General features: G+C 43.9%; 1 protein-coding gene across 5 annotated transcripts in view; it reads right to left on the reverse strand.

Annotated features, from left to right (window-relative positions):
• Positions 1–10,943: 10,943 nt before the first annotated feature.
• Positions 10,944–19,627, reverse strand: part of TFAP2B (transcription factor AP-2 beta) — a 33,523-nt gene continuing 24,839 nt past the window's right edge. For 4 of the 5 annotated variants that reach the window (XM_068183218.1, XM_068183216.1, XM_068183215.1 and 1 more), the window contains one exon: positions 16,545–17,852. In XM_068183218.1, coding sequence (XP_068039319.1) covers positions 17,552–17,852 — 301 coding nt within the window. In that variant the 3' untranslated portion in view covers positions 16,545–17,551. Of the gene's footprint in view, positions 11,124–16,114; positions 16,178–16,544; positions 17,853–19,627 lie in introns of those variants that run through there. The other variant, XM_068183213.1, reaches the window with a different exon arrangement.

Here is a 19,627-nt window from a genome sequence, read left to right on the forward strand (position 1 = left end):
GCCAGCCCATGGAAAAGTTGTTCGTGTTTCGCCCTGCAGGTTAACCAGGGAAATTTGATGGAAGGAGGGACTCCTGCCCCCGTTTCTGGTGGGGCTGCCAGAAGATCCTGCTGCACTTTACATCCCCAGAGACCATGGGGAAGGGGAAAAAGACCCCACAAATTTTCCGCTGGTGAATGCATCAGAAAAGCCTCTCCCTCTCTTGCTGCCACCATGAACACCCAGAGTTACATTCTCTAATAACCTTTCACATGGCCTGAGAAAGGCCTGGCCAGTTCCTCTCTTTTCCCCATAATAAGAAAGAGCAGAAGAAACTTTGCAGTTTATGGACGCAATAATCTCATTAAAGCTTCACCATGGCTTCCAGAAGTTTTAATAAACCAGCTGGCTAATCACAATAATCTCCCTCCCCCCCTCCACTTTATGGAAAGATCCTGCGGTCAGGAAATATAAAACTCTCAACACATTGACCACAGCAAGGATTACAGCCTCATGCAGTGACACTTTTCCAACTGGAGATCTTGTGTGCTGCACAAACCTCAAACAACCTCATAAACAAGTTTGAGGCAGACCTAAAGCCAGGCTTGCCAAGGAGAACATCAAGAGTGATTCTGTTAATGAGGTCTGGCTGGAGCTGAAACACCTCTCCTAAGTGTGTTATTTTTAATCAAGTCATTTCCAAAAGGAACCTTTATGGGAGTGCGCACTGATTCATTCCTTAAAATTTACACTTGAAGGCCCCAGTCTTGGGCCACTGATGTCACCAAAGGCTGTGGCGGTGACGGGTGGGTGTTGAAGCAGACACCACGCTCAGTGACTCAACACCCACAGCTCAGACCTGAATCTGTGTCCTCAGACTCTCATACCACAGAGAAGGCTGGGAACATAATCCAAGGGCCTGCCTCTACAACACAGAAGAACGTTAATCACAAATCAGAGAACTATCAAAGGCCTGTGGAGACAGACTGGGGGAGCTGGGATTGTTCAGCTTGGAGAAAGGAAAGCTTCAGGAGGACTTCATTTCAGCCTTCCAGTACTTGAATGGGGCTTATAAGAGAGGGAGAGAGACTTTTCACATGGACAGATAATGACAGGACAAGAGGCAATGGGTTTAAAACCATTATGTCTCCTAAAAGGTGAGAGATGGTGTCACTTCCAGTCCATAGCTGCTACTATTCAAAGTGAACCTGAAATAAGGGTTGTTTTTTTCCAGAAAAAAAGGACATTTAGGGTTAGTGTCCTGCTCCACTTGAAAGATTTCAGGCTCCTGTCTCCCAGTAAAGCTCCTTAAAGCACCAGGCTACCTTAGGAAAAAAGAATCTCACCCCCTCATGCTGCAATTGACTGTGAAACTAGGAGTGAGGAAACAGAGGGGAGTCTGATTTCCCTTTGGACAGCTCCTGTGCACCCCTAGACCTGTCTTTGTATTACAGTGGCAAGTGTTAAATGTGGAGACCACATCCAAAGACTCTCTGCTGCTTTAGACATTGTGTGCTCCTCCTGTGGCAGCAGAGAAATGCCAAGCACCTGCAATAGAGTCAGAACAAAGTGTGCCTCTAAAGATGCTGTGAAACTTGAATTCATGTCTTACCTATTAGGCCTCAAAAGCTGAAGCCTCCTAGGTCAAACAAGTTAAATACCCTTGCACAAAAAAGCACAGCACAAGGAAGAAGAAAATTCTGCAGCAGTGACAAGACTACTAGGGAAGTGCAATTTTTTTGTCTGAAGACCTCAAAATTCTTCTCAGCATAAATTAAGTAGGAAAAATCTTTTTGCCACTCATCTCTGCCTAATTTAGTAACTTATCAGATACAGCCTCTTGGTTCATTGAGAGCATCACTAAGCAGAAAAGGCAATTCATAATATCTTCTTTGAGTCCTCTGGATGTCTGTAAAGTCCACTGAGAAACAAAGATGTAGAAATTATGTTCTTCCAGCCAATCTAGGTACTCAGGTCAGGGTGACACGAGGCACCCACTGGAAGATATTTCTATCCATGTAGAGGCAACCTTTGCAATATTTACAGGAATCTCCTTATAGTCAAGTAAAATCTAGTGAGATTAACTTCAGTGTTTAGATGAAGGACTTAGCCTTAGAATGTGTCTCTCTATCCTCATTTATGAACATTAAAAATGAGGGTTAAAGCAGCTGTTCAGGTGGAGCTGAGAAAATACAGCATTTTTTCCTCATTCCCATGCCATGTCTCTCACTCAGCCACATTGTTTCTCTAAAGGTTTTCTACTCCTGGAAATTTACTATTTCTGGATAATGGTTCCCAAGTAGTTGCTTAATTAAAGCCCCCATGTAGCCTGTTTTATTCCAGAATTCTGGAATAGCTATTCTGGTAAATTCTGAAGTGTCAAGAAGCCCTAAGGCATGAGAAGAGAAGTGTGTGCCTGTCTCAATGAGAGGCTGTTAAAAGGAAGGTGAAAATAATAGGAAACTTTCATATATTGGTAAAAGCCAAAGAGTGTGTTGCTGGTAACATCACTTTAAATCATTCTGGCACACAAACAACTGGAGCTGCACAACTAGTTTGGAGGGGAAAAGAAGGATTGAATTAATGCACCTTTTTTTTTTTTATTCACACGTGGTCCTCAAGGTTGCAGTTTAGTCATTATCTGAATTAACATTCCAAATAATTTCTTGGAGGCATCTCACTCTCAGGTCTACAAGCTGTTGATTGTGTGTGTTTAATACATGAAAATCAAGCTGTGATAATTAGTTTTGATTTTACATATAGTTTATGATGTGTTAGCTCTTTGCCTTGACTGGATCAATGCAGCTCTCAGAATCACATATTACACATGACAAAAAAAAAGTATCTTCAAGTACCTCTGACACAAATATCCTCCAACAGACATTGGGAATTCCTTGTTTGTGCAAATTTTCCTGCAGTAAACTCACAGATTAAACTGTACATTAAAAAAACTATGCACTTGGGAGAATGAAGAGGGGGAAAAATACATGCAGTATTTTATTTGACAAGAAGTCAATGTTTTGTAGACTAGCCCAGCACTGTTCACTACTAGGTTCACTAATTGCATCCACTAGTTTTGTAGCCCTTGTTCCTAGCACTGAGAGTCCTCTGCTCACACACGAGCCCCATCACACACACACACACTCACACACTGACCTTCAGCTTCAATCATGCCCTCCTGCCTGCACTAACATGTACTCACTCAGACACTTTCACATTGGGTTACGTGCCCAACTCCTGGCACTCACATTCAGTTATGTTCAGAGTGTTACACCCACACTTAATTACAATCACACCCTCACACTCCCCGTCCAGTTACACCACCAGCGCTGCCCACCTCCCCCCATGGTCAATTATCATCAGATGTGATTAAACCTGCAGCTCTGCACCTACAATCCTCCGCTGACATTCACATCCACTTACGCTCAACAGCCCTCCCTGGGATGCACGTCTGCTCGTCACATCCATGCACACATGGAAACACCAGGTTTCTTCTTTCATTCTGACAGTGGAGTGTTTTTGGGGTTTTTTTTTAGTTTTCCTTTCAGTGGCACAAAGAGCACCCACTTCCTACTGAGGAAAAGAAAGGCTTGCTGTTCTGTAGACTGTTGCCCTCTCAGAAAATCACCTTGAATTCTTATTTTTTACTCCTGAAGAATATATGAAGTGGTGGTTTTTATTTTAGTTTCTGGCAGGACTTTAAACCAAGGCACTATTATACAAAATGCTGTGTACTTGAAACAAAAAGCAGTACCAGCACTGTAAATTCAAGGCTGTACCTTTCATCTAGGGAGAGTGATGGAGTTTCTTACGGAGGAATATAGTCACCTCCTCAATCCCCTGCTGCATCCATGGGAATGTTACAAAAGCAAATTCCTGATGTTCCCTGGCACACGGACAAGAACCCATCAAGCAGCCTGCAGGCACCTGAGGTGGTCCAGACAAATAATCCCTTCTGCATGGCTGTGTGGCCTTCCTGAGGAGTTGGTGATGAGCAGGTGAAATCCTTCTTCTCCCAAATTCAGCAAAAGTGTTTTTAAGTGACCACAGACCCAGAAGTGTCCAAGGCCAGGTTGGATGGGACTCCCAGTAACATGGTCTGGTGGAACATTCCCTGCCCATGGCAGGGGAGTTGGAACAACATAACCTTCAAGACCACTTCCAAACCAAACCATTCTATGATTCTTTGCCTCTATGACCTCACTCTTAAGCTTATCATGTCTTCATGAAGACAAGACCCACTTCAGGGGTCTGTGAAGCCCACACAAATGTTAACAAAAAATCTGCGAGGCAATGGGACTGGTTTCACCAGGTGCATTCAATTCCAGGAACACTAGCCACAGCCATGAATATTAACAAAAGATCAGTAAGAAAAGCAGATAGAAGAAAATGTTGTGCTCAGACACTTCAGAGGCATAAAGAGAGAAAGCTTATCTGTACCAACCCATGTGCACCCACATGCACAGACATCACACTATTTTTTTCAGTATTTAAAACCCACAATCTGAACCAGACTTAAGAGGAATCTCTGAGAATCTGAGGTAATTTCTAAAGTATGTTTTGATTTAGGAAGATAAGGAAAAACTCTGATTAAGAAGCCAAATTTCCAATTGTATATTTCTGACAGAGACTTGGACTGGAGTTTTTATTAATCAGGACAAGTTCCCAACAAAATTCACTCCTAGAAGTAGTTGCAGGTGGTGGGAGAAAGGAAAAAGAAGAACAAGAAAAGAAAAATAACATAACCAAAACCATCCAAACCTAAAAAATCCTGCAGGACGAGAGAGAGTCTATGGATAAGTGCCTACCACAATAGGATACACATGGCCTGTTCAAAAATGCCTTTGCAGGAAGCCAGGCCACAAATAAAACAAGACATGTGGTGTGGGGTAGAATTGGCCACTTTTTTATTAAATAAACAATTGATCCGCATCAAATAACTCTAAATCATTTAGGAGGTCTTTGTTGATCCTGACCAGAACAAACATGTGCAGATAACCTGCTCTTGGCATTATGATTATCATTCCCTGCACATCTACCACCTGTCAGAAATCCCAATTCTGTGTATGACTTTTATAAGTCAGAGGTATTTTAATCAACATTTTTCCAAGCTGCTGTTGGCTGCTTGCTCCTCATTCTTTTTCAGGACCCCATCTTTTAATCACCATTATTTTAATGCCATGCTAAGTGCCAGCACTCCATAGTCACCACTCACACATCCTACAGAAATGGAAGCATTTTGGAAAATGCAATCCTGATGTAACTGAGATAAAACCTGTGAGGTTTTGCCATACTTTAGGCAAGGTTAAGGCCAAGGGGCAAAGATCTGTGTTCCAAAGAGTCAAAAGCTTTATGGTGACAGTAAGGATTACAATTCAATCATTTGCTGGGAACATTAAAAAAATTTAATTGTCACTCTCTAGGAGGTACATTCTGCTTTTCAGCTGATGATCCATCACTGCCTATTTTGATTTTTCATCAAAATATGAAAAATGCCTTCAGAGTAGAATTTTTCTGGAGGCTTGATCCTCAAAGACTAGACCCAGCCCTGAGGGTCCATCGGGATCTCAACAGAGTTTCTGTGGCACCACTGGCATCCCTGTGCTCAGTTAACTTTCTCTTGAGAGGGTTATTGTGGATTTACACCCAAAATGATCCATGTCTGATGTTTGTAGTGGGCTCATTTCCCATGGAGTAAAGGAAGGCAGAAAAATCATGCAGCACAACATATGCCATTATTAAAACAAAAACTATTATCAGGATAGAGCAGGGAGAGCACCTTTGCAACAAAAAAGATCCCAATCTACATTTTGGGTTCACACCTTTCAAACAGCTTGTGGGAAAATAGTAACAGCGACAACAATAAACACAGGAGCAACAAAAATGTGGAATCCCAATGCCTGTGCCCACAGTGAGAATAAAAAATGCAAAGCCTGGGCCACCTCGCCTTTAATTTCTTAACTGCTGTTTTGTAAGGCTGTGTCATGCTTCTCAGTTCAAACACGCTTTGGCTCTTTATTATTCATGGGCCTTTTTCTCAGTCAGTGGTGTTGAATAATAAAACAGCCCAGGATCAAATGGGCCAATTCTCCACGCCTGACACCAACTGCTACTGTTCGCTGGGCTCTGCCAAGCGTTGCCTCTGATAATGAGTGGGATTTGGTTAAACAGTAAATTAATGAATAATGAAATATCCAGGTTGATCAGTTAGAGAGCACGCTTGCTTTGCCCCCGGCCAAGTGCTCGGGGCAGAAATTACTCTCAAACGGCACTTGCCTGTGTGCTGGGCTGGATAACTATTTTACAGCCTATTGCTTGACAGGATGTTGGGAAGGGGGCGAGGGGAAGGGGGAAAGTCGGGGAAGCAGAGCGGGCAGAGCAATCTCCTTATCACCCTGCATGGAGGGGAGAAGGGGCAGCTTTGGGGTTGTGTTGACCCCCTCTAGAAAGGGATGAGGGTTGCAAGGTTGAAGGAGGTGGTGATGAGGCTGGTAGGACGACCTCCCTCTTAGGTCTTCCTCCCTCTTATCCTGGCTTTTTTATTATTATATCTGTGGTGGTATCATCATCATCATCATCATCATTATTATTATTATTATTATTATTATTATTATCATCATTATTATTATTATTTCCTAGTCAGGATTACCGATATCACTGGGGTTAACCCAAATTTCCTCTCTTCCCCATCACTGTTAATTGTCGCTTTCCATCAGCCCTGTCCGAGCGTGTTTCAGAGCGAGGCCATCCCTCCTGGCAGGGCTTGGAGCCCAGACTACAGAAAGAGCCTCACGGAGCCGTGTGTCAGGTGTTTTGGGAAAATAAAAGAGCCTGTGAAAGGCTCTGCCTGCACGGGATGGGGCACAGAAATAGAGAGACGGAAAAAGCAAGTGCGGAATGGAGGAAACAACCCTGAACCCTTCATTTTAATAACCCCGTACCTTTCATTTTCTGCATCGGGAGAAATAAGTGGCTGTGAAATATCTCCCGCAGGTCAGTAACACAAGCACATGTAAGTACACAAACACACAGGCACGATTTTTACCGCTGGAGAAGGGGAAAACCCTCCTTGACTCGCACACGAGGAACTGTACCCCATCCCAGGGTGTTTATTTGGGGTGCTGGTATTGCTCCACATCAGCGAGAAAACCACTACAATTATCACCTTTTATCCAGACGGGAAACTCTCTGTAACCAACTTGCCTTTTTTTTCTTTTTTTTTTTTTTGGTGTTGGGGTTTTTTTGGGGTTTTTTAATGTTTGTTTGGGTTTGTTTTTTGTTTGTTTGTTTTTTTCATGGTTATTCTTTCCAAACTTTCCAAACAAGCCCAAACTTCTAAGCCAGAGCAAGGAGGGTGAGGAAAAACCACATAGTCATACTCAACTAAAAGAAGGGAGTAGAAAACCCATCTCTTTCCAAAATGCGAGTTTTCAGGTCGGGGCTCAGCTACTTTCGCTCGTCTCATGTCACTCCTGAGTTAAAGTTTAGAGAAACCTGTGAAGCGTAAGGAGAAGGAGGTCTCTGCTCTGCCTCGGCCATCGCCCCCGTCTTCCCCCGGCAGCTGCCGGCGCAAGGAAAAGCCTCCAGGCTCCAGCTGCGATGGCAAAGTCCCGGGAAATCAGGATTGGAGGGGTTTAACCACAGCCTCCTTCAGTATCTCAGTCTCCATTCATGGGCGTTATGTGAGTGCCGGGATGAGCAGGTGGCTCTGGGGCAGCTTAGAGCCAGCGTTGACTTCACTTCTCGAGCGGAACCACCTCTCACATTCACCCTCTCATCTTAATATCAAAATCCAGAACTTTTTGTTTTCAAGTGTTTCTCTGTGTTCCTTCCTGCTCGCAAATTTAAAAAGCATTTTTTATCCAGACTATTTCCCTGAAAACCGTTTACCCAAAAAAATGTTTTCTAGCACCGTTTGCTGTTCTTCCACCACCACCCCCCACCCGCTTCCCATCATTACCAGTTATTATACTATGATTTTCTATACAGAGCTGCTATCAGGCTCCCTTTTTCTCAGCCAAAACAGGTTCCACTCTGCACTGGAATAAAGCGCAGTTTAGGGGTGTCCAGGACTAATTTCACCCATCTCGTTGGTCACAGCTTTCTGCAAAAACTGCAGCTTTCGGTTAAGTTGCTGGGAGTTTCACAGGAGCAAAAAGATTGCCAGGTGTTGCTTTGTGCACGATGATAAACTATTGTGCTGATTTCATGAGGCAAAGAATCTTCCCTGGTACTTTGGCGGATTTTTACAAGGAAAATAAATGTCCACACGCATTTCCTTCACATTGGTGTTTTAAACGAGTAAAACTATGGATATAATTGCAATTGTAGAGAATGCTCCTAGTAAATCTCAACGTGCACCGATTTATCACCTGGAAGGAGCCAGAGGTTTTTGTTTTAAAGGAAGTGTTCCTCTCGACCTGAGGAGAGCATCCTCCTCTCACGCTGTCAGGAGATGCATGAGATTTCGCTGTGTAGTTAACAGGACTAATAATGAAATAATGATACCCAGAGCACCTCCCCACGCTGGGGAACTGTGGACGTCCGGTGTTTGCCTTTGTATTAAAAACACTTTGCAAATGTTAGATTTGGGTGGTTTGGGTGTTATTTTGGTTGAGGGATTTTTAATACGTTTGCCCCATTCGGAGCCTGAGGAGGTAAAAAGATTCTGAAAATTCGGGTGAGAAATACGTGCACAAACACACACACACTTTTTTTATTTTAATTTTAATGTTGTTTGGAGGAGTCTCCAAGTAATTGCGGTTATTTCGCAGTTGCGTGAGATTCTGGGGTTTTTTTCTTCTTCATATAAAGCAGAGGGTATAGAGACACTCTTAACTCGTAAACCCACAGAGATTTATCCTTCCCTGCCCCAGGAAGCGTTCGTAGGCAGAGAAGGGATTTTACTGGAAGGGTAATCGGGGCAGCCCTTCCTCCGCTGGGACACCGGCATGTGCGGAAAGCAGCAGAGCCCAGCCCTGAGGGGAGAGCTCCGAGAAGGACCGGCCCCTTGCACCGGCTGGACTCTCCTGCAAGGGTTAAATTCCGAGGGCAAAGACAAGGCGCATTTTTGTTTTTCCCTTAACTCCTAAAAGCCAGTAGTGGAACCGGCTCTGGAGCTACGTGAAGTTGTGACACGAAATGTAACACAAAGTCCTGGTACAGCTGTGCACAGACACAGATACACTTCCAGCGACGGGGGAAAATATGTGTGGGTGCCTGTTTACGAGACAGACAGAGAAAACGAAGGAATTCGGTGGATATATTGGTCCTGGGGATTACTTAAGACATTTGACTAGTTCCATCATAGGGACACCAGATGTTATTTATGAGGTCTTGTATAAATGTGGGCCATACCATGCAGGTAGGGAGGGAAAAGGCAGGAAAAAAAGCCAAAGTAAGGAAAGAAAGGAGTTCACCCCACAGGGATGAAAGACAAAACTGATGTTTATAACCATATAAATCATGCTGAAGTTTTGTAATGGAAACTAGAACTACCTGGAGTTTAAAGGAAGGGAACGGGGCAAGGCAGGAGAGGTGGAGGAAGGGAAGATCCCTGCTGGTCATGGCTGGGAAAGCAGATGAGAGCCCAGCGCAGTGGGGAGAGGAGGTGCTGCTGAGCTGGGGTACGGCTGGGCTTGCTGGGGTTACTGCGGCTACCCCTGAGTTTATCCTTAGCTGGGGAAGATGCCAGGAGGAAGGTCAGGACATAGGTGGATAGGTAAGAAGAGAGAGAAAGAAAGAGAGAAAGAGAGAAAGAGAGAGAAGAGAGAGAGAAGAGAGAAAGAGAGAAAGAGAGAAAGAGAGAAGAAAGAGAGAAAGAGGGGAAGAAGAGAGAAGAGAGAAAGAGAGAAAGAGAGAAAGAGAGAAAGAGAGAAAGAGAGAAAGAGAGAAAGGGAGAAAGAGAGAAAGAGAGAAAGAGAGAAAGAGAAACATCAATGTGATCTTGTCTTGTTGAAGGTCTCTGGGAAAATGTAGTGAACAGGAGATCAGCAAGAATATTCCTGCTTTCTTGACACCATGTTTCCAGAGCCCAGTGGTCCAGTGCCCGAGCTGGCTGCACGGCCAGGGAGGAGGCAGGACACACCACTGCCTCCCGAAGCAGCAAACTGCACTTTATTATAAACAGACACATAGATGTGCTTTGAATTTGCAACCTTGACACAGTCGCCGGGAGCCTGGGAAACTCGGGGTGAGCCCTTCCTCGTTTCGTCGGGTCCCGTTTCAAAGGGAGCCCTCGGTTTCCACAAGCGGGTGCTTCTGCTGAGCTACAGGAGAGCTTTTCTCGGTGCATTTGTTTTTGTTTTGTTTTGGGGTTTTGTTTTTGGGTTTTTTGTTTTGTTTTGTTTTGTTTTTTTGGTTTTTTTTTTTTTTTTGGTTGGTTGGTTTTTTTAAAACCTTCTTTACATAAGTGTTGCACAGTTCCTGAACAACAGAGAAACTTCCTGATCCCCCCTCTCCCTTCAAACAACCTCCCCCCAGACTCCGCTGGGAACGGCGAGGGCTGTTTTGGAAGGTTTCATGCAAAACATGTGCTCTACTAAAAATAATACTATCGGTGCGATTAAAACAAAAGCAAACTAAACAAACTAAAAAAGCGTGGCATGCAGCCTGGCTTTAGGGAATCGGCTCCAGTGCCGCTGACGTTCCCAGCCCACCGGCATCCACCACCCACCCCCCACCTGCCCGCAGCTCGCCCAGAGGGACTGAGGAGGGGAGGTTTGGGAGTCCCCGCTCCCCGCCCTGCAAAGTGCAGGTAAAAATTAGGAAAGGGAAAGCGGGGGGATTCCCTTTGCTCTTTCTCCCCCACCTCGTTTCCCCCGTGCTCGGACCCCAGGCGCTGCTGTCCCCGTCCCCCCATCCACCCACCCGCCCGCCTCCTCCATCCCGGGCCCCACGAACTTGCTCCGGGCGTTTTTGCCATCACACCACGGAGAGAAAGTAGGTCACGGCTGAGTCCAAGCCTGGCTGAAGCCGAGGCAGCCGAGCCTCGAAAGCTTTCCCATAGAACACACTTTGGGGTCGTCGTTTGCAATGTTGTTTGGTTTTGGTTTTTTTTTGTTTTTTTTTTTTTATTATGATGAAGATGATGATTTATTTTGGACACCATGGGCGATCAGCTGAGCCGGCTCCTGTAGTCCAAGCTGGAAGGAGAGGGAGAAGGGAGGTAGTTTGGGAGATGGAGGTGGGGATGGATTTAATTTTTGCTATTCCCCCATCCCCTCCGAGAGAAATATTAAGTTGCAAAACCGATCCACCGCCTGTCAGGGCTCCTACACCTCTCCGTCTGCCCTCTCCAACCACCGACTGCTCTCTCTAAAAACCAGCAGATAAACCCCAACCCAGACGAGCCTTCAGATCGGGTATTTAACTGAAATAGTTCACCGCAGTAAAAGCGAGGCTTTATACCGGTTTTCTACCCTCAGGGCTCCGTTCCAGCACACGTGTGTGTTTGTTTTCAGGGTGACTGTGAGGAGGGTTAAATTGACAGTCTTTCCAAGAAAAAAAAAAAAAGTGTTTTCTATAATACCAGTAAAAAACAATTAATTAAAAAAACCTGAGGCCCTAATCTGCTCCCCCTCCTCCTTTTCCCAACCGCAGGGTAAACCCAGAGTCACTCCGGAGTGGCTCCGGGTTCGCCCTGGGGATCTGGATCTCCCCTCAGCTCTGCGGCGATTACAAACCTAAATAAATCCGATTTGGGAACGGAGGGGAAAGGAAGGGGGAGAAAGAAGTTTTTGTTTGAATATTTCCTTTTGCTAATTGCTGGTGCCGCAAATGTGACCCAAAGGTAGAAAATAAACCCACGTTGTGAATACGAACATCACTCCCGATCTCTCTATACATAAATATACATCTATTTACAGACATCCAGGTATGCATAAGCGAAATGTACATTTACAATTACATAGCGGTGGGAGGGGAAAAAAAGTTTGCTGAGTTGCAGGCTTACATAAATTTTTCCTTTAATGGCTTATACTTTAGAAAGAAAAAGATTTATTCCGAATTCAGCTGGTTAAAGCAAAATGAAACAAAAGCTCACGTTAACATGACATGAGGTTTATTATAGGTCTGCTTAGAATGAAGAGGTAAGAGTGGGAAAAAATATGGACACTTTTGAGTCAGACAGAAATAAAATACCAACATTTCTGAGAAGCAATATTTATTGTTTTTTTTTTTTTTTTTTTTTTTTTTTTTTTTTTATGTAGAGACATGTCCTGAATTTCCCCAAAGCCTAGACTGGGAAAATAAAGACTTCTTGGTGTTATAAGTAAATCCGTCTGCAGAATTGAAGCAGCACCAACATTCAAAAAAACTGAAGAGGAAAATACAACAAAACACAACAATCTCTTTTTTTTTATTCTTATTCTTATTATTTATGTAAATCAGGTCATCACTGGACAAGAAACCAATTTCTACCCATTACCATAACAGCTTGTCTATAAAGAACAGAAAAGATTCAGATAGGATACTATCTAGTCAAGCGGGATTTTTTTTTTTGTTGGTTTTATTTTTTTTTCTTTCTTTTTTGTTTGGTTTTTTTTATACTTTCATTTTTAAATTCCCCCACCCATTCACAGAGGTATAGAGTCACAGATAAATAACCCAAAAACTACTTGCTCGCCATATTTACACATTCCCGTTAAATTAAGCATAAATAAATATATACAAACTCAATACTGAATGCCTCTCCGCATTTCTTCTCAGGAAGAGTCGATAAACTGATATTTCTCACTGCATGGTCAGATTTTTCAAGAAGAGGAGGTGAAAGGGATCGTTTGGGGCATAAAAGGAGAATTTTTTATTATTTTTTTTCTTTCATCTTTCCAGTTTCTCATTTGCTTTTTCATTGCTTTGCATTTGTTTGGGTCTTTTTTTTTTTTTTTTTTTGCCTTTATTTCTTGCTGGCACACAGTGTTTCATCTCTCTCAAAATGTTCAGGCATTTGCCAGTGTGTTTGGGGATGTTTTCTTTTATTTTTTTTTCCCTTTGTATAAGAAAATATACTATTTGTAAAAAGCCTACGGTCTCTCTCACACAGGGAAGCCGGAGGGGAGGGGGAGGTTGTCTGGGTCGATCTGGTAAATGCTTACGGCAGCTGAAACAAGCACCAAATTCTCCGAGAAATGTATTAAAACAGAGCCGGACAGGTCTGTGTGATAAACCGGTCAGAAAGAGAGGAGCAGGAAAAGGGAATAAGCCCTTTGGGCACAGCTAAAGGTCTTAAAACCATCCTTCCCTGCTCCCTCCCAGCCCCAAATGCAAATTTGGGGATTTGGGGAGAGATTGGTCTGGCATGCAAAGGGACTTTAAACAGCTTCTCACAGAGAATTTCTATTAGGTGGGACAAGACACAACCCGATTTTAAAGAAACCATCGGGTTGTAAAAGGATTCCCATAAAATTGGCTTCTTGTTTCCATCACATCTTGTGTGAATAACAACCAGGAAAACAAAAAGTCAGGGAGCATACAAAAGTAAAGATCTTTCCAACGGCAAATAAAGAACTGTTATTTAAAAAAAAAAAAAAGAGACTAAGAATGAAATAAAATTTACAGCAACCCACCTGTTTGGTTTGAAAACAAACTTTTCATGGTCTCTCCTCAAACTTTTCCCTTGAGTTACAAAGCAAAGCTGCCGTGTTAATCCTCCTGTTTATTGATTTATGATCCCGAGGAAACCAAATCTTTTAATAACTCAATTATCAGATAAACGTCTGAGGTGCCTCGCCAACAGAAGTAGTCAGGTTTGGAAAGCGGAGGGGAGCAGGCAAATACCTTCCAGAGGGAGGCTGAGTTTAGTCTGGGGGGAACCTCTGTACCCAACACGGATAGGAGGCACCAAGCAAGGGATAATTCCCTCTGGGACCAGCACTAGGCTGGGGAGAAGGACAGAGAGATGTGCTCCTCTCCTGTTTCCTGCCTGATTGCATTAAATCATAAACCTTGTGAATTTTGTCTCCACGCTTTGGGGAGCAAATGGGGAGAGGGCATCCCACTGCAATCAGTGGGAATTTGGCTTTATTTTGCCTGAGCACTGCACAGTCTGGCATTTGCACTTTGTCTCCTCCAGGTAGAAGGCACAAGGGACAGACTGAAACTCTTCCCTCAACCTGCTCAAGGTTTGGGTTGTGGTCCAAGTGACCAAACCTGTGTCTAGGGGAGATTTCAACAGCAGCAGGATCAGGCCCTCACACATATAAGTCTTTCCACAAGAAGTTCCAAGGGTTCCCTCTCCCCATTACCCCACAGTGGTGGTGGGATACTGTCCTCTGCAGTTAAAAGGAGAATCCCCTACATTTCCCTAAAGACAAGGAAAGACCATTCCCAACATGGCCCCAAAGCCTTCAGCTGCAAGCTCTGGAGTGGCAGGGGGCAGGTTCCCATGGCCCTGCACATGCAGCTGATTTGGGGTCTCCCCACACCCAGAAGCCTCACTGGGCTGGGCAATGCTGAAGGGCTGAACAGGCTCCTCACAAATCCTATTTGCGGGGGAAGGCAAGGCAACAGCCAACACTTGGTGCTCTGCTCCAATAAACAGGATATTCCCATCAGGCAGAGAAGGGAACTGTGCTTCCAGGTGGGGCCATTGGTTCCTCCTCAGATCCCCTCTTTCCCTTTCCATTGCATTACTGCTGGGCCATGCCCTACACTGGAGCCTGGATTGTCCCTCCCAGAAGCCTGATGAACTTTGGGCTGGTTGGCAAGGGATAAGATTTGGAGGACTGGGAACATTGTTTTTCAGTCTGAGGGTCCCCAGCCTGCTGGTGGGGGTCCCACGGTTTGACCACCACACCTCCTCTGGTGACATCCACAGGGATGTGACAACCCCTGCCACAAACAAACCCACTGGAAGAGACATGCCAGGGTCTAAGACTGCCTCCAACTCATCCAAACAACCCATGGAGAAGGCTTCCTGCCTCAGGTCCCCCATTTTCTCACAGGAGATCCCCCAGTGCCCCAGAAGAACCAAAGGTACATGAGCGAGGAGCAGCTCGGGAGGGGCCAGTGCACCTTGGAGTTGGATGATCCCTGGATTTCTATTGCCACACGAGCCCAAATCACAAGCAGAGAGCAAGAGCTGAGACCTGGCTGCATGAAGATTTGAAAAACAGAGTAGTCTCTCAGCTGTAACCATGTCTCAGAGAGCCAAGGGCATTAAAGGGGACCGTTTGCTCTTTTGTTTTGAGAACATTTCACCAAGGGATGTTGAGAGCATTGCAGAATTATTTCTCCCTCACTATCCACTTTGGAAGGTATCTCAAAATGAAAGGAAGCCTAAGGTTTCTCTCTCTCTCTCTCTCTCTCTTGTTTTGAGTTCAGGTGTGCCTGCTTGGGATGGTGGGACTGAGTCCTGCAGCTTGCACAGGGATCCTAGGGGGAGGCCTGACCCCACTGGAATTTTGCCGGAGACTCCAGGAGATTTACCCACACCCAGTTCTGACATAAATAAAAAGATGTGTTAGTGCACGAGCCCTACCCCACTGAGAAACACATGCAATTACCCAACATGGCAGAATCCAAACATATTCATATCCTTACACTTCAGCGTTATTTTTACCAGAGAAGACAGAGAAATATATGTTGAAAAAAGAAAAAAAAGAGAGAGGAAAGAGATAACACTTCCCCTTCACCCCCACCACCCCAAATCATATGCATAAGACATCCTGTCAGACACCAAACCACCAAAAAACACTGGAGTTAAGTTTTTGCCCCCCTCACCACACTGACTTGTTCTAAAACAAGAGTCACAAGACTTTTTTTAAAAAAAAAAAAAAAATCTTTCTAAGAGAAACAGATTTCCTCAGACTGAGCTCAGAAATCAGGATATTCCCTGGCAAACCCTCCCCACTCCCATCACGAGGAACCAGCTCACATGGCAACTCTTTCCTCCCTGGGTACAAAACCCTAGTGCCAAGCAAGTGCCGTAACATTCAACACAGCTCTTATTCTCTTTGCAACAGTACAGCTCGATTTCAACTTATATTTTTATCTTGTTCAAATTATTCCCTTTGAGCTTCTTTAAAGAAGTGCACCTACAGAATTCAGTAACAACTGGTTTTGATTTGAAAAAGCAAAAAAAGCAAAAAATAAAAAGTATCAGAATATCAGAATTGTGGATTTTTTTTCTCTGTACCTGATATATTGTGTAGGGATCTCTAGTCCTCTTTGAAGAAGCTCATAAGCCAAGCGGGCAAAGCTTTAGGAAACAGAAGAAAATAAAATAGTGCATACTCCTGAGAAAGAATTACATACTCATATCACTCATTTTTTGTTGTTGTTAACAGTTCTTTAAAAATGGGGGAAGAGCTCTTTCACACACACTAGTCAAGGAAATTAAGGACTGAAACATTAGCATAGTTTGGAATATAAAACTCCTTAGAGAAAAAGAGGAGATCTCAGAAAATTAAGAAATCAGATAGCGCTGACATTGTACCAGACCTTACTTCCAAAATTTTGCAACCCATTATAGACAAGGCATTTTACCATCAAAGACAAAATTACTAAATTACAAAGGTATGTTTGCATGCATTAATATGCATGGATACGCACGCATATTTTATATCTATATCCATATATATATATGTATATATCCACATATATACATATATATCCACAAACATACACGGGATACCCGCGCCCCCCTAGGGAGTCGGGTGTGCACATACACAGATGCACACACAGAGGCACACACGCACCCAGACACACCTGTAAACGCTGCCAATCTAAACAGAGAGTCTGTCTAGACCAGGAAAAAACACAAAATAGTTCTTAAAAAACAGAGCTGGCAGATTCAACTGAGCCACGGCAACCTCGAACGTCCTTTCTGGTGGCACCTAAAGTTAAGTTCACGCTGCTGTGAATGCAGCTGGTGCTGATGGCTTGGTGAGGGGTCTGGGAGCTCCCCTCCTTTCCTAGTCTAGACAGAACCAGGGTGGTGAGATGAGGTGGGAAGAGTTGAGGGGAATGAGGCCATAGGGTTGCTCAGAAAGGAACACTCTGGAAGATTGTTTTAGTCTAGGTGGAGACAGGACGTTGTTCAAAATAAAAAGAATAAAATTTAAAAAGAAATAAGAGCAAGACAGACCATGCAGCTCAAGAAATCAAAGCACTGACACCAAAAATGTTTCTCCAATTTCTTCCAATAAGTTATTCATTTCTCTCTTTTATTATTATTATTAATTATTATTATATTCCCCTCCCCCCCAATCATTATTTAAAAAATGTGAAAGAACAGAAGTGGGGGAAAAAATCCTGGTGGTTGTCTTCACATGTTCCTGGCAAGAGACTCTGAACCACTGGTCTTGCGCCATTGTGCTCCTCTGATCTTAAATTATTGTCTTTCTTTTATTATTATTTATTTTATTTTATTATTATTATTATTTTGTCCTACCTAATAGAATTCTTCCAAAGCCCAATCCAGTATTTTTAAAGCTAAAATTAAGACGGTTTTGTTTTAAAAGATTATCTCTCTCTCTCTTCTCCTTTTATTTATTTAACTTTTTTTTTTTCTTTTCCTTTCTTTCATTCTAATTTTTTCCTCTCTCTCTCTCTCTTTCTCTCTCTCTCTCTCTCATTTTCTGTGTTTCTCTTCCTTGTCTCCAGTTTTACTACCTGGTCCTTCGCCAGATGTGTGCCTGTTAGCAGTGTTGTTGTTCAAGAACATCTTGTCCATGCCTTTGAGAGCTTCAGTCAGGTAGTTTTGGAGGGCCGTGAGGGCAGCGCAGATAGCGGGGGCCCCAAAGCCGTGGGTGATGAGGCTGAAGTGAGTCAAGCAGCTCTGAATGCCCGGTTCCAAAATAGGGGTGGGCCGGCTGTTCCCAATGGGCGTTCTGTCCTGGGCCAAGAGATCTGTAAATTCTTTACAAAGTTGCCTGCAGGGAAGAGAGAAAGGCAAAGAGAGGGAGAGAAGAGCTGCTGTTAGGATCATCCAACAATTCTCTGTGACAGCTAAGGGGCAGGTTCAGGCCAAAATTGATCCCAAGACGGGATGGGACCTTTTTGCCACCATCCTTTTTGCCCTCAGAGGCAAGCCAGGGATAGCCAGCAGCTCCCTGCTCAGAATGATGCTCTTCAGGGGATAACACCAGTACTGGAGATTAAAATCTCTCCAGCAGCCACAGGAATGCTTCTGAAGCACTGTGAAAACACAGCTCTGCCTGGTGGCTTCAGAAACAACCAGGCTGAAAGGGAGATGTGCCCTGGACCTGCCAAGCTCCCATCCTTCTGGAGGCCTGACCCTGGCTCAAGGCAGCTCCCAGAAATACTCTTCCTGAAGGAAAGCACAGCCATGCACTGAGAGCTATTGGGTGCCACAGGGGCCTGGTGCAGGGGAGGGCTGAAACAGAGCCTCGGAGACTGCTCAGGCAGGGCCACCTTACTGAGAAAAATCAGGATTTGGGTACTCCATGCTGGCTCGTTCATGTCATGAGAAGAAAAGCAAGCACTTGCTATTTTATTCTGGAGGCATGACACCCCAATTACCACATCAGAGTTGACATCTGGCTCTCAGTTGTTTGTCTGCACCTTTGAACAATCTGATTTGATTTTTCTAATGAATTCACACACATATATTTTATTTTGAATTGCTCTGGTCCATAAGACCCTCAAGTCAACAGGTTCCTGGGCAATGCAGAAACCCTGGAGGCTGGTGGGGTTCCCACAGGAATAGCTTCTTTAAGGATACCCAAAGGAATCAGCTTTTTAAGACAGGTGCCTACCCAGGGACTGGAGATAAAAAAGACCAGAATTAAAAAAAAAAAAAAAAAAAAAAAAAAAAAAGAAAGAAACCCTTAAAAAAGACATTCAGCTCTCATCCTCTGAAATTCCCAGTGGGTTAAAGGTTTCAGAGGGTGAGGAAAGATAAAGGTCTATTTCTATGTGTATTATCCATTAAGAAAGTGCAAGAGAGGAAACTTTGAATTTGGAGAACAAACAGTAATGAGTCCAACATTTTACATCTTCAAAGAGCAAAGCAGGGTCTGTGAGCAATTAAAGTTCTGGGACATTAATATCTTCTGACCCTGCGGAAAAGGGCAATCAAATTCCAATCACGTATAAGAAACATCTGGACAAATTTGAGCAAATGATTTTTCAACCCTCCATATATTTCTTTAAATTACACTGTCATCGGAGGCAAGCCACGTCCCTGAGCATGAAATAAATGAGAGCTGTTTGGGCTGGGATTTTCCTTTATTTTTTTTACCCGCTTTTTATTCCTGGCAGACAAAGATGTGTGAACACTCAGCACCCACTGCCGAGTACCCGAACAAACCATGGAACATCCAGTGAGTAGCCTGGCAGGCACAGCCTGGTGTAAATCATCACATACAGCACACTCAGCGAGGAAGTCCCAAGAAAGAGAGATTGGGGGAGGGGGGAGGGGAGGGAATAGTTTCTTCTTTTTTTCCTTTTTTTTTAATTAAATCCTATGGGAAAGGCAGTTTGGTAACAGACAGACAGGTGTGTGTGAGCAGCAGCAGGAACAGATAAACACACTGTGGAAGCAAAATATTAATTTTTGGTCCACTTTACATAAAAATTATTTAACTGAGGATGGCTTGGAAGCGATGTACAACAGCTAGGGGAGCATCCCCTACAAGCTCTATAGGGGCGGGATCTGTCGGCAGGATCCTCACTGCAAAGGGGT

The sequence above is a fragment of the Anomalospiza imberbis genome, chromosome 3, assembly GCF_031753505.1.
Source record: "Anomalospiza imberbis isolate Cuckoo-Finch-1a 21T00152 chromosome 3, ASM3175350v1, whole genome shotgun sequence".
Taxonomy (NCBI): domain Eukaryota; kingdom Metazoa; phylum Chordata; class Aves; order Passeriformes; family Viduidae; genus Anomalospiza; species Anomalospiza imberbis.